At 34.0% G+C, this 14,729-nt stretch overlaps 1 protein-coding gene across 1 annotated transcript in view; it reads left to right on the top strand.

Moving 5' to 3' along the window:
* Positions 1-14,729, top strand: part of DPYD (dihydropyrimidine dehydrogenase) — an 806,187-nt gene that overhangs the window by 221,765 nt on the left and 569,693 nt on the right. The window contains exon 6 of the mRNA XM_067726990.1: positions 11,843-12,039. Coding sequence (XP_067583091.1) covers positions 11,843-12,039 — 197 coding nt within the window. The remainder of the gene's footprint in view (positions 1-11,842; positions 12,040-14,729) is intronic.

Genomic DNA, 14,729 nt, shown 5'->3' with positions numbered 1-14,729 from the left:
GTTTTTTTTTGATGCATCCCATCTATCAAATAGATAAGTAGAGAACAAATAAAAAATTTAGGTGCAGTCCTCATATTAAAATCAATTATTAAGAAAAAGTACATAAATTGAAATATGAGATTGGATATACTCTGTGTGTTATGTCGATTGCTTTATAAATCAGTTAATAAAACAAATGACCGAGATACTTTGGAAAGTGAATGAGAACACTATTAATAATTAATTCAGGGCAACAGAAACAAACCAGGACTATACCAGGAAAACTGGCTTGTATAAACACCCAGTGTATTAAGCTCTCACTAGGTAAGGATTCAGTTAATCAAACAAACATTGATTGAACATTGATTAGAATTAAGTGTTGTTGTAGGCTGCTTCTACATACTACATGTCCTGAGAAACATTGTAGTTTCTCAGGAAATAATACAAACCAACAATGAAATTTCATAACAAACTTGATAAGGCATATGCATTTACATTAGCATCCTTGGACTAATAATTCAACCTTCATTATTATTATTATTTTTTGTTAAATGGTTTATTTGAGATTTTTCTTGTTTCTTGAGGTAAGCTTGTATAGCTATAAACTTCCCTCTTAGAACTGCTTTTGCTGCATCCCATAGGTTTTGGATCGTCATGTTTTCATTGTCATTTGTCTCTAGGTATTTTCTGATTTCCTCTTTGATTTCTTCAGTGATCTCTTGGTTATTTAGTAACGTTTAGCTTCCATGTGTTTGTGTTTTTTACGTTTCTTCCCCTGTAATTGATTTCTAATCTCATAGCATTGTGGTCAGAAAAGATGCTTGATATGATTTCAATTTTTTTAAATTTACTGAGGCTTGATTTGTGACCCAAGATATGATCTATCCTGGAGACTATTCTGTGCACACTTGAGAAGAAAGTGTAATCTGCTGTTTTTGGGTGGAACGTCCTATAAATATCAACTAAATCTACCTGGTCTATCATGTCATTTAAAGCTTCTGTTTCCTCATTTATTTTCATTTTAGATGATCTGTCCATTGGTGTATGTGAGGTGTTAAAGTCCCCCACTATTATTGTGTTACTGTCAATTTTCTCTTTTATATCTGTTAGCAGTTGCCTTACGTATTGAGGTGCTCGTATGTTGGGTGCATATATATTTATAATTGTTATATCTTCTTCTTGGATTGATCCCTTGATCATTATGTAGTGTCCTTCCTTGTCTCTTGTAACATTCTTTATTTTAAAGTAATTTTATCTGATATGAGTATTCTACTCCAGCTTTCTTTTGATTTCCATTTGCATGGAATATCTTTTTCCATTCCCTCACTTTCAGTCTGTTATGTGTCCCTAGTTTTGAAGTGGGTCTCTTGTAGACAGCACATATATGGGTCTTGTTTTTGTATCCATTCAGCAAGCCTGTGCCTTTTGGTTGGAGCATTTAATCCATTCACGTTTAAGGTAATTATCGTTATGTATGTTCCTATGACCATTTTCTTAATTGTTTTGGGTTTGTTTTTGTAAGTTCTTTTCTTCTCTTGTGTTTCCCACTTAGAGAAGTTCCTTTAGTATTTGTTGTAGAGCTGGTTTGGTGGTGCTGAATTCTCTTAGCTTTTGCTTGTCTGTAAAGCTTTTGATTTCTCCATTGAATCTGAATGAGATCCTTGCTGGGTAGAGTAATCTTGGTTGTAGGTTCTTCCCTTTCATCACTTTAAGTATATTATGCCACTCCCTTCTGGCTTGTAGAGTTTCTGCTGAGAAATCAGCTGTTAACCTTATGGGAGTTCCCTTATATGTTATTTGTCATTTTTCCCTTGCTGCTTTCAATAATTTTTCTTTGTCTTTAATTTTTGCCAATTTGATTACTATGTTTCTCGGCGTGTTTCTCCTTGGGTTTATCCTGTATGGGACTCTCTGCACTTCCTGGACTTGGGTGGCTATTTTCTTTCCCATGTTAGGGAAGTTTTCAACTATAATCTCTTCAAATATTTTCTCTGGTCTTTTCTCTCTCTCTTCTCCTTCTGGGACCCCTATAATGTGAATGTTGTTGCATTTAATGTTGTCCCAGAGTTCTCTTAGGCTGTCTTCATTTCTTTTCATTCTTTTTTCTTTATTCTGTTCCACAGCAGTGAATTCCACCATTCTGTCTTCCAGGTCACTTATCTGTTCTTCTGCCTCAGTTATTCTGCTATTGATTCCTTCTAGTGTAGTTTTCATTTCAGTTATTGTATTGTTCATCTCTGTTTGTTTGTTCTTTAATTCTTCTAGGTCTTTGTGAAATGTTTCTTGCATCTTCTTGATCTTTGCCTCCATTCTTTTTCTGAGGTCCTGTATCATCTTCACTATCATTATTCTGAATTCTTTTTCTGGAAGGTTGCCTATGTCCACTTCATTTAGTTGTTTTTCTGGGGTTTTATCTTGTTCCTTCATCTGGTACTTAGCCCTCTGCCTTTTCATCTTTTCTGTCTTTCTGTGAATGTGGTTTTTGTTCCACAGGCTGCAGGATTGTAGTTCTTCTTGCATCTGCTGTCTCCCCTCTCTAATCTTCATTAATTTTTGATATTTGGTTTTGGAGATGATTAGACCTTAGTACAAAGGATAGGATCAGGTAGGGGGAAAACGTAGCATCATAATACTCCATACTTGCATAGCACTTCAATGCTTTTTTATAATATCTCACTTTAAAATGTTGAAAAACAACCATTAAGACATGTAAACTAGCCAATGTTTTTCCCATTTGGGGCATGAGGAAACCAAGGATCAAAATGATTAGAAAATCATAGTTTGTTAAACAAACTCCTTTAGCCCTGGACAATGTTAGGTACTTTACTTAGAACTTGACTGATACTCAAAATAACCCTCTAGGTAAATGTTATCACCCTCATTTTTTTGTATGAGTAACAAGAGACTTACACAAATTCACATGTAATAAAGGGCAGATCCAGAGTACAAAGCATCTAATTCCCATTATTTCACAAACTGTCACTTGTCCCGCCTAATGTTATAAGTCATTGATACAAAGTCAATGTAAACTTGGGTTTTCTGGCTGCAGGCTCACAGAGTTACACCTTGTTGACTCAGCCACAAATACCTCAGTCACTGTACCTTACAAGTCACAAAATGAGGTCACTGTACCTCATTTTCTGGTAGATATGAAGCAACTATATTAAAATAGGTTGTGTAAGACCAACACATATGGCTTAGTTGTTTTCTTTATTTATATATGTTACCAGGAAGCTTTTGTTTTTTCTTTTCTTCTTGCCATTGAAGGATTATTATACAGCCAGTAGTCAGGTTTCATGGGGCCTGAGATGATAAACTTTGGGTTCCTTCTTTGAAGAATTACACAAAAGTACTGCTACAAATTTAAATGCAGGGCCTTGGAAGGGACCCGTGCAATTGAGAGCCCTGAAGTTTAAGCTTTTACCTAAAGTTTTATATTAATTAGGAAAACCTAAGCCTGATTTTGTGATAACTGGTCTATAAGTACATTTAAGAATGAGTCTAACACATTTATGATACAGTTTGGCAAACTGGTCAATAAGATCTGCTAGTTCATGTGCATAATCTAAGATATATTACCATGATAATGGATGATAACCAATATTTATGGCTAATGCCTTTTGCAGTTCATCTATAAATAGAATATGGATTAGCGAATAGTTGTTAGATTTGATGACATTTCACACTTGCCTTATTGTCCCAAACTTGTATCATCTTTGAATAAAATTTCTCCATACCACTCCTATTTGAAAAAAGTGTTATCAATAGTTTGTGAATACTGTTCATAGAAAAGAAAAAAAAGTATTTCTGAGAGAAATAAGAAGTACATGAAAGATATGCATTAAAGAGTAATAAAATCAATGGTTTGTATAAATGAAATCAAGAGGGCTGCTCTTGGGGATGCAAACACAAGTAATGCCTGTACAGGCTTCATTTGTGTCTCTCCTTTTGGTCTTAATGCAATGATTAATAGAAAGGAATAATGTCTTGATAAAGATATTGGTAAATATTTGACATTCTTTTCCAAAAATCTTTAGAGATCTATTAAACATACTCAGTGTGGGGTTGGGGAGTGAGATGAATTTGGGGAGTGAGATGAATTTGGAGATTGGAATTGACATATATACACTCTTGATACTATGTATAAAGTAGATAACTAATGAGAACCTACTGTATAGCACAGGAACTCTACGCAGTGCTCTGTGGTGACCTAAATGGGAAGGAAATCCAAAAAAGAGGGGATATATGTATACATATAGCTGATTCACTTTGCTGTACAGTAGAAACTAACACAACATTGTAAAGCAACTATACTCCAGTAAAAATTTAAAAAAAATACTCAGTGCTGGCACAATGATGAATAATTAAACCTGCAGGATGGATAGATAGTTAGATGATTTTCATCATAACATTTTAGTTTGTCTTATAACTATATATTAGTATCTGGAGTTTTAACACATAAAAATACATTCAGAGATTTGGGGCAATAACATTGAAATTTACCGAAATCACATGGTTATTAAGATTTACTATTAATGTTTTTTGAATTTTTGTTTATAAGTTCAAATATATATACTCTTGTGGGCACCTTACAGTGTAGAAGGATGGACTTTCATTCGTTTGAATCTTAGCAACTTAAAAATATGTATCTTTTTTGCAGATATATTTGATGAGTAGTAGTATAAAGTAGCACAAAGCAGTAATAGTGTATCAGCATGAATCACTTGTAAGAGCCATTATGCTGGGAGTTAAAATTTAAATACCCGTTTGCTCCAAAGCGTAACTATAAATGAAATATAATAAGCACACAAGAAAAGTTAATAGCTGAACTAACAAGGAAGATAAATACCTTTTGGGGCCAGAAATGGTATAGAAATATTCAACAGTAAACAGGGGACTTGGGCCACTGTCTCCTAGGCTCTGCATAAGCAAACAATCAATCAGGGGCTGCTGGGGAGTTTGACTGGTGTGGGATAATAAGTACCAAAAACATTATGCATCATAGAGGACTGGATTTACCTAACCCTGGTAGAAAGTTTTAAAAAAAATAGATGCAGGGCTAGGGCTTATATGAAGCTACAAAGATAAGCAATGAGAGCTGTGCCCCAGTGTTTTGGGCATGTGCCTAGTGGCCCAGTAACTTGCTTCTGTGTTATCTCTAAATATCACCTGGGGACTGGAGCCCTGGGCTTCCAGTTAGAGACCTGTTTCTGCAGTGGGGTAGAGGGAGAGGAGTGATGCTGGGTGGAGGCCATCGTGTACTGTACATAAGAAGCAAGAGGGTAAGTGCAAAGGCAGAAAACTTTGTCTCAGAATAAGTCTGGAACAAAAAGTCCAAAGCCACATTGAAAAAGCTAATGCTGCCAGTGATAATCAAAAGACTCAACCTATAGATGATTTTGTCCTAATGAAACCAAATACTACCATAATCAGACCTTTAAAACAAATAGAAAATAATATCCATAAAAATAAGGTAAAATTATGAAAAAAACCCAATGAATTTGGTATGAAAAATAGTTGATTGGAAATATTCACTGTAGTAAAAATACCAGTAAAAAGTTAAATTTAGAAATGGAATAGAAAGAGATTGGTGAAGAGCAGCCTTAAGGCAGTTATGGTAGAGAATTTTCCAAAAGAAAGAAAAGATGTAAGCCCCTCTATTAGACACACGATTATAATATTGTGAAATACCAAAGATCTCAAAAGAAGCAGCTTCCAGAAAAAGAGAAAACAGATTACTTTAAAACCAAACAACATTTAGACTGACCCCAGACTTTTCATCAGCATCCATAGATGTTAGAAGCCAAGAACACTTTTTATAAAGAACTAAGATAAAGAACTGTATTTCTCCCTTAACAATACAAGCATGAGTAAAGGTATTTTAAGCATTTAAAATCTAAGGTGACTTATTACTCACCTTGTTATAAGAACTGCTAAAAGTTATTCTTCAGCATGACTGAGACAAACTTGGAATGAAAGAGAGATGTACGAAATGATGGTGAGCAAATAAACCAGAAAAATATGGTGGTAAATAAAATTATTGACTGTAAGGTAATGATAACAACTCATTTTGGGGTGTTAAAAAAGATAGAGATAAAATTTTATATAAAATTGACAAGGAAGGTGTTTGAGGTGGGTGTGGTAGAGCACAGTTAAGGGTGGTAAGGGCCTTTTGTGTTGGGAGGAGAGAGATACTTGATATCTCTCTTCAATGTTTTAAAAACATTGAAATATCTATGATGTTAAAAATTAAAAGGTAATCACAAAAAGTATAGAAATACCACCTGTAACTTCTAAGAAATCATAGAATCAAAGAGGGGTGGGTGGGTAGAAAACTTAATCCAGTGAGAGACAGGAAAGGAAAAATAAAAAATGAGAGAGAGAAGCAAATACAAAATATGGTAAACAGGAAACACAGAACAGATAGTAGAAATACATACAAATATATAATTAATCATAATAACATATTTATTAAGTTTACTTATTAAAACATAAGTGACTTTATTATGGATTAAAAATAAGTACTCCAAACAGCTATATGATGTTTAAAAGAGAAAGACCTTATCAGATAACTTGAAAATAAGGTGGTTGAAAAAAGCAATACCTTGCAAGATAGTAACCATAAAAAAGTTAGTGTAGTCATATTCATATGTAACAAAAGTGGAATTTTAGGGAAAGTGTACTAGTAAAAATAAAGAGAAAAACAATTAATGAAAAGAAGAATAAATGTCTTAAAAGTATAAAATTCGTAAACTTACATATACATTACAATATGGCCTTACTCAAAATTTGTAAGATTTTTTGAATAAAGTTTATTAGATTGATTTGATAAATCCAGAAAGGTTCCTGTACCCAACTAATATAGAGTGAGTGCATATAGATATATATGAGTGTGGACATATATGTATATATTGTTTCCAAATAAATACATACAGACTGCACTTTTCTGCAACACAACTAAATTAGAAATCAAAAATAAAAATATTGTCAAAATGAAGGTAATAGCAACAAATTTAAAACACACATTTGTAAATAGCTCATGGGTTAAAGAGGTTATCACAATAGAAATTATAAAATATTTAGACCTGAATGACACAATTTCCATTGACAACCTGTAAAACGTAGCTGAAGCCATTTTTACATGAAAATTTATTGTGTTAAGTGTATATAACAGAAGAGATAAAGATTATATATAAGTAAGCAGGTTTCATTTCAAGAAGCTAGAGAGAGAGGAAACAGGTGGAGGAGGGATGTGTTGGTGGTAGATGTGGAAAAAGGAGAAGAAAGAAACTGAAAATAATAGAAAAATAATGAAATAGAACATGAGAGCAAAAATAATGGTGATCTACAAAGAAAACCTGGCTCTTTGAAAATAGTTTAGTAAATGATTATCTGGCATATCACATAACAACCAGTACATTTCAATTATGGCTGCCTTCTAATTACTGTTCTTTTATTATTTTATTGACCTGCTTATAAGTAGTTAACCATTACTGCTGTTTCTAGAAAAATCATATTAAAAATCAGTTGAAGCTGATAGGATGGGGGAATGATCTCTCCAGTCTACCATGTCTCCATCACTCTCTGTTGCCTCCCTGCTCTCTTTTTGTCCCTAGCAAGCTGTAGCGTGGATTGCCTGACCCCCGGCAGCTTTATTTTCCAACTCCAGCAATGAACACATATTTGAGTGACTAACTAGGTAGTAGGCAGTGTCTGAGTGCTAAGGATACAGTGATGAACAAGATAGGAATGATACTAGCCCTCAGGGAGCTTATTGCCTAGTGAGAAAGACAATAAAGCAAGCAAATTACAATGAAGTGCGGAGAGGGGGCAGTCAGACAATACTGTGGGAGCCAGTAGCTAGGAACCCTAACAGATAGTCTAGCAGGGAGGGGAAGCTGAGTTGAGAAAGTGAAATTTAAACCGAATCCTGAAAGGTGTTCACCAAGTATCGTAAAGTTGGGAGTGGGTGAGAATTCAAGGCACAGAGAACAGCATGAGCAAATTCTGAAGGCAAATGAGTGTTTGCACTGATTTAGTTTGAACCTACATATGATTTTGGATCAGTAAAGTTGCTCATAACCAAAGTACACACACCTATGTTTTCTAATTGTATTTTGTCAACTTAACTATTCAATTCAGTTGTAGCCTTAAATCACAAATAGAACATATAGTTTAATCATAATAAAACTATGAACTATAATGTAGAATAATAAGTTAGGAATCAGTTCTGCTGTCTATAAAATGAGCAATGATACCTAACTTTAAAGATTTTTAGGGCTGGAGATATAAATGTTAAGCACCTACGTGAGTGCCTTATAAAGAGAAAGCATTAATCCCGGGAGGTTATCATCATTGATTTATTCAATCTTCACAATAAATTGTTGAAGTAATTATTACTCTCTTAATTTTAGAGCTGACATTTAGAGAGGTGAAATCCTCTCCACAATAACATGTGTCATTTTTTTAAGATTTGGCTAAGGCGTTATCTTTCTTCCCTTCTGGGATAACATTTCTTTCTCACCAGCTCCAACAGCACCATGTATAAAAATGAACCCTACACATGGACAGATTGCATTGTAATAATTTTTCTATATTTAAGACATATGAGTACTCTGTTACCCAGGGAACTACTTACTGGAAGGTCTGTGTTTGTCTTATTCATACTAGTATAGAGGGCACATAAAGATATTTACCAAATTAAGGTGGAAATTTAATGGAACAGAATATTCGGATTTCAAATTACACAGTAGTTTTACCATGCCAGCGATGTCTCACAGTAATGTCTATTTTAATAATAAGAACATAATGAAACAACATTTTTTAAGAATCACTAATGCATTAATAATTTTGATAACTAAAAATTTGCCATAGCATGAAATTTTCCTTATTTCTCATGTGTTTGAAACACAGTTCCCACTTTTGGTGTCCCTTGTTTAATTGTGATGAAGAAACTGTCAGACAGCCCAAGAATATTTCTTTTCTAAGGATGAGTGCGGTGAATAGTATGTACTCAGTACTTCCTTTGACTTCTTTCACAAAAGGAAGCAAGTTACAAAGAAAATTACATAGAAGCATCTCCTAGAAGGCATGTAATTTGAGGTAACTTACTTTTGGATGCACAAATAACAATCTCTTTCCATTTAAGCATTCAAAAGGTAACCAGACTGTCATATTGCTAATTAATTAACTCAAAGAAACTGAAACCAGCAAAATGAAAACCAATGTATTTTTTTTAAGGTTTCTCTTAGACCTAAACTGATGAAATAGTATCTCTTTAGAAATGACCAGAAATTATGTTTTTTTCTATAATAAAATCAAGTTAAATACTTGCAAAAATATAAAACTCTTATGGGATATGTTGAATACAACTAACCTTTTACAATATATCCTTCAACTAGTGGAGATATTCTGAAATATCCAAGAAAACTTTGTCATGATTCCCCTATAATTTATAGTTGCTATTGCTTGGTTTATAAGAACAAGTAGAATAATTGAGGAAGAAATATAGCTACCAAATATCTGTGTTTATTTCCATTAAGTACCATTTTAGAAAGTAAGAAATATTTAAATGAGTAAAAGGATACTCTCCAATTAGAATCAGTAAATATCTTTGCATTTACCATGTTATGTCCTTTTCCATTTAGAGAGCACTGCATAATTATTAGACAATTATACTGTTTCTGTCTCTAGAATGTGAGGAAGCTTGGGGGAATATTAGATGGCCCCTCTCTGTGTCTCAGTCTTTGCATTTTTAAAATCAGGATAATTTCTCCCTTGCCTCAAAATAATATGAAAATTATGGGGAAAATGCTAGTAAAGTCAATATGGAGTGATGAAAGAAATGCACTTCTCAGATGAGTGAAAAGTCAGAAATCACAGGGCGATTATACAAGGAAATCTATTTAAAATGTTCCTCAAGATTATTCACTTACAAATAACCTATAAATAACCATCCTTTTGTATCACTGAGGAAGAACTGCGTGTGTTACTCATTTGTTGAAATGAGTAACTATCACTGGAGTTCAGGAATTTTGAAATTAATCAAAATCTTGCTGGATGCCTACTATGTGGTACAATTCTACTGTGCCCTGGCATTCAGAGAAACCCTCAGATTAGGTTTACATGTATTAACTCATTTAATCCTCATATTAGCCCTATGAGATAGATATTATTAACCCCACTTTACAGTTTGAGGAGACTGAAGCATGGAGATGTTAAAACACTTATTCAATACTGTACACCGTGAGAATGATGGAGGTCATGACTCAACCCCAAGAGCATAATTTTAAAGCCAGACCTCTAAACATGTTGCGTTTGTGATGAAGTTTACAAAATTTCATTCAAATATTCAGTTCATCAGAAACTACCAAGGTTGATGCACCCTACTATAAAACTAAGGGGGAAAATCCAGTGCAATAATAATTTACAAATAACAGAACAAAACTGACTCATCTTCAGTTTATGAGTCCATTTTTGCTCACCTGTTCAAATTACTGTTAAGTACAGTTATTTAGTTTTCAATTTTAATTTTGAATTTTTTTCTTTTCTAAAATTTCTTTTTTTTTTTAAACAAATTCAAGTTTCCTGGTGAAGTTCACATTCTTATGTATTTTTTGAACATGTTCATTATAGTTATTCTAAAGTCTATCTTTGATAACTACACTTACTGGATTATGTATGCATATCTTTATGTTTTCTGAGTTATTGGCAGTTCTTAGTTCTTAGTTAATGAGAGGCCTGGGCTTTTTTGATCAAAAGCCAGGCCTCGTATATGAAAATTTGTAGATGTTGCAGTTGACTTATTATCCTCCACAGAAGGTTCACCCTATCATTTGGGAGGTAGACAGGAGTGAGACCTTATCACCTTCATCTAAATCAGGCTGGGTTACATGTCTTCCTCTGGTTTGCCCCACTTGCAGAGTACAGCCCTCCAGAAGTTTCAGCTGTATGCTAAGGTGTTTACTAGGACTTTTTCTTCTTCAGCTACTCCTGTACTCCAGTTGTTTCTTCTGGCCTCTCAGAGTGCAGAAAGCTCCCTTCTGCTTTACAGAGATTTATTTTGTTTATAAACACTGTGTCTCTCTAGTCCTAGAAAATTAGCTAAAATCTCTCTTTCAGTCTCTTCTGAGCCGTGGTCATCTATCTACAAGATTCCTCACTCTGCTAAGAAGTGGCGAATTCCCTCAGGGTAAAAGTAACTCCTAAACTGTCACCTCACTTCTCTGCTGTTCCCTTTTTTCTGAGATCTTGGCTCCTCTAGTCAGGCTTACTTCAGAGGCTCTCCAGTGCTTCCAACGTATTTTTGAAATGTTATTCTTCAAAAGCTAATCTATCATAACCAGAAGCAGATGTCATAAATTATCTACTGAATGTCTATGTGCCAGGTGAGCGCTCACTGCTGGTTATACAATGGTAACATGTTTCTAAAAATATTTAAAACAAATAGTTAATAAGTTATATGTGTGTGTTTTTATATATGACATATTCTATGACTCAAGAACTAATATTCCGCTAACATGGAAACGTGGCACACGTGGTAAATGGTTTCATTAATAGCATACACAATATGATACAGGAGCTTAGAGGAGGAGCATTTAACTTGGACCAGGGCTGGAGTAGGGAAAGCGAGTCAGGAATGCTTCCTAGAGGACCTTAGACAGGAATTTCAAAGATTGAGAAAGAGTTAGTCAAGCGTAGATTGCCATCAGCTTGACCCAGTATAACTTCTAAGTATGCTAATACTTAAAATGTACTGTTTATTTCTATTAAAAGCACAAATGGATTGGAAACATTAAAACTATGTTTGAGGATGTAAAAGTTAGCTTAAAAATGTTAACCATGCCAATTGATTTCTCCGTAGGTGTTCAAAGCAATGAATATCCCACAAATCAGGAGTCATTTTCTGCCTCCCCCAGAAAAAATGCCTGAAGCCTATTCTGCAAAGATTGCTCTTTTGGGTGCTGGGCCTGCAAGTATAAGTTGTGCTTCCTTCTTGGCTCGATTAGGCTACTCTGACATCACTATATTTGAAAAACAAGAATACGTTGGTGGTTTAAGGTAATGCCTACATTTATTTCATGTTCACAGTGTCAAAATTGATGGGGTAAAATGATTATGAACATTGTTGGTTCGTAATCGTATAGGAACTTCAGGCTCACAGATGGTATTTTAAGTGTTCTTTTTCCAAATGCTCAAATTTTGATTTCATTATTCACTTTAAATTTGCAGTTGGCTTTAAGCAATATTTATTTTAAAATTTCTCTGTCTAGTTCTGTGAATTTAAGAGAAATCTCAGCAAAATATTTTATGAATAGAGGAACCAATCATATGAAAGCTTATTTCAGGACTTCCCTGGCTGTCCAGCAGTTAAGACTTCACCTTCGAATGCAGGGGGTGCGGGTTCAATCCCTGGTCAGGGAGCTAAGATCACACATGCCTCACGGCCAGAAAAACCAAAAAATAAAACAGAAGCACTATTATAACAAATTCAATAAAGACTTTAAAAAAATGGTCCACATCAAAAAAATCTTTAAAAAAAAAAAGAAAGCTTATTTCACTCCTGTGAATCTTTCCTTTAATGGCGATATATATATGTGAAAATTATGCAAATTAGAGATGGAGAAACCAAACTCCACAGAAGATTGGATGATTCATTTTGTTGTGTACACAGACGTGCTGTCCTGATCACGTATTTTCATTCTCCAATCTCTTTAAGTTTTGCATTTGATTATAATTATGTTAGAGTCTACTAAAAATGTTCCATTTTAATGTACATTTATGCAGTGTTTATCTCATAGATACCATATTATTATTTACTATTAATCAGCATCATTATTAAACCAGGATTCAGTCACATAATCATTTATTCCCATGAAGATTCATACACTGAAATGGAAAATATTCACTTTGTATCTGATTTTCAGAAATTCATATTAAGCTTAGAAATTGGATGGAGTTTGCTTTATTTAAAATAAATGGAACTCTTTAGAATATACAATGAAGAAAAGGCAATCTCTTCAACGACTGATGTTGGGCAACCTGGACAGCTTACATGTAAATCAATGAACTTAAAACACTCACGCCATATAGAAAAATAAACTCAAAATGGTTTAAAGACCTAAATATAAGACATGACACCATAAAAGTCCTACAAGAGAACAGAGGCAAAACATTCTCTGACATAAATCTTAGCAATGTTTTCTTAGATCAGTCTCCCAAGGAAAAAGAAATAAAAACAAAAATAAGCAAATGGGACCTAATCAAACTTAAAAGCTTTTGCACAGCAAAGGAAATCATCAACAAAACAAAAAGACAACCTATGGATTCACAATAAGGAAATGAGGTTTAGGTGAAATAGATTTGGTCATAGAAAATATTTTGAGAACATGTGTTATGTAACACAAATTTAAAGTGTGGTACCTTAGCGTAATAAACTAAAGCAAAGTTCTATCGGAGTATGAGCATCGTGCTTTAAAAAGAATGGAAGGAGGTTGTTACTGGTTAATTCCATTTAGATGAAAGAAACATGAACATATAAGAGCAATTATTTTTTTAGGTTATCTGGGCATTCCACTGATTGTACTAAAGGATTTGTGGCCACAAGGAAGATTTCTTTCAAAACTTTAGATTGTTAAAAGAGCACATATAGAAGAATGAAAGTTTGTTTTTATAAGTACAACAAACTTGGGAAGTAACCATTCCAATTAAATTCCATCTTCTGTCCTTGTATCCCCTTTCTCAATACGCAGTCTTGAGGGTAATCTCCCTCTGTCCCTTCTTCCCTCCTTCCTCCCTTCCTTCCTTCCTTCCTTTTATATTTATTGATCTCCTACTATGTGCTGGTCATTGTCTCGGGCCCTAGAGATACAAAGGTAAATAAAGCAAAGTGCCTGTTCTCATGGGGATCGTATTCTGGTAGTGGGGGGTAGACAATAAAGCAACAATAAACCAAATATAGAGTATGTCAGGTGTTTATAAATGCATGAGGGGGTTTCAAAAATGGCAGTTTAGTGCTGTCCCTAGAGCATTTGATATATGGAATAGATAATTTTTAAAATATGGTTATCCTCTAGTCTGTACAATAAAATAATCTTCAAAGAGAATTATGTAATAATTGGTGATTGTAATTATTTTTATTCACTCCCATAACACAAAATATTAGCAATTAAAACAAAATAATTTCAATATTAAAGGTATAGTTCACAGTTTCACTATTTTAAAGTTTAAACCCAAGTTAAAAACTTCTGGTCACACAAAATGATAGAATTGAAGTAGATTCATATTGCTTCATGTGTTATCATTTTATCAGTCTCAGATCAACTGTTTAAACATTGGAATACGTAGTCTTGCAGGGGTGGAGACACATGCTGCCTATGGCCATTGGAATGAGGAATATGCTTGTAGGTGTATCAGCATGTGCCAGTGGTTGCTGTTTAACTGGAGTTCTCCATATTAACTGTTCTGTAGAACTCAGTTTATTAATGAATGGGTAATAAAATTGGGATTATTTAAAGGTTACACATCTTTTTAACATCTTTATTGGAGTATAATTGCTTCACCTTCCATAGCTCAGCTGGTAGAGCGGAAGACTATAGACCTGACACATGTGGATATTTATTTTAAAATCATTTATTACTAAAACTCTGTAGCAACTGTAGCCATTATTTAGAATTTAGATCCACCAAAGAGTTTTTTGGGGGGAGACAGTGTTTAGAATATCACTGACTTGTTGAGAGTTACCTGCTCAT

The sequence above is a fragment of the Pseudorca crassidens genome, chromosome 2 (genome assembly GCF_039906515.1).
Source record: "Pseudorca crassidens isolate mPseCra1 chromosome 2, mPseCra1.hap1, whole genome shotgun sequence".
Lineage (NCBI taxonomy): Eukaryota > Metazoa > Chordata > Mammalia > Artiodactyla > Delphinidae > Pseudorca > Pseudorca crassidens.
This window is presented reverse-complemented; position numbering and strand designations above follow the sequence as displayed.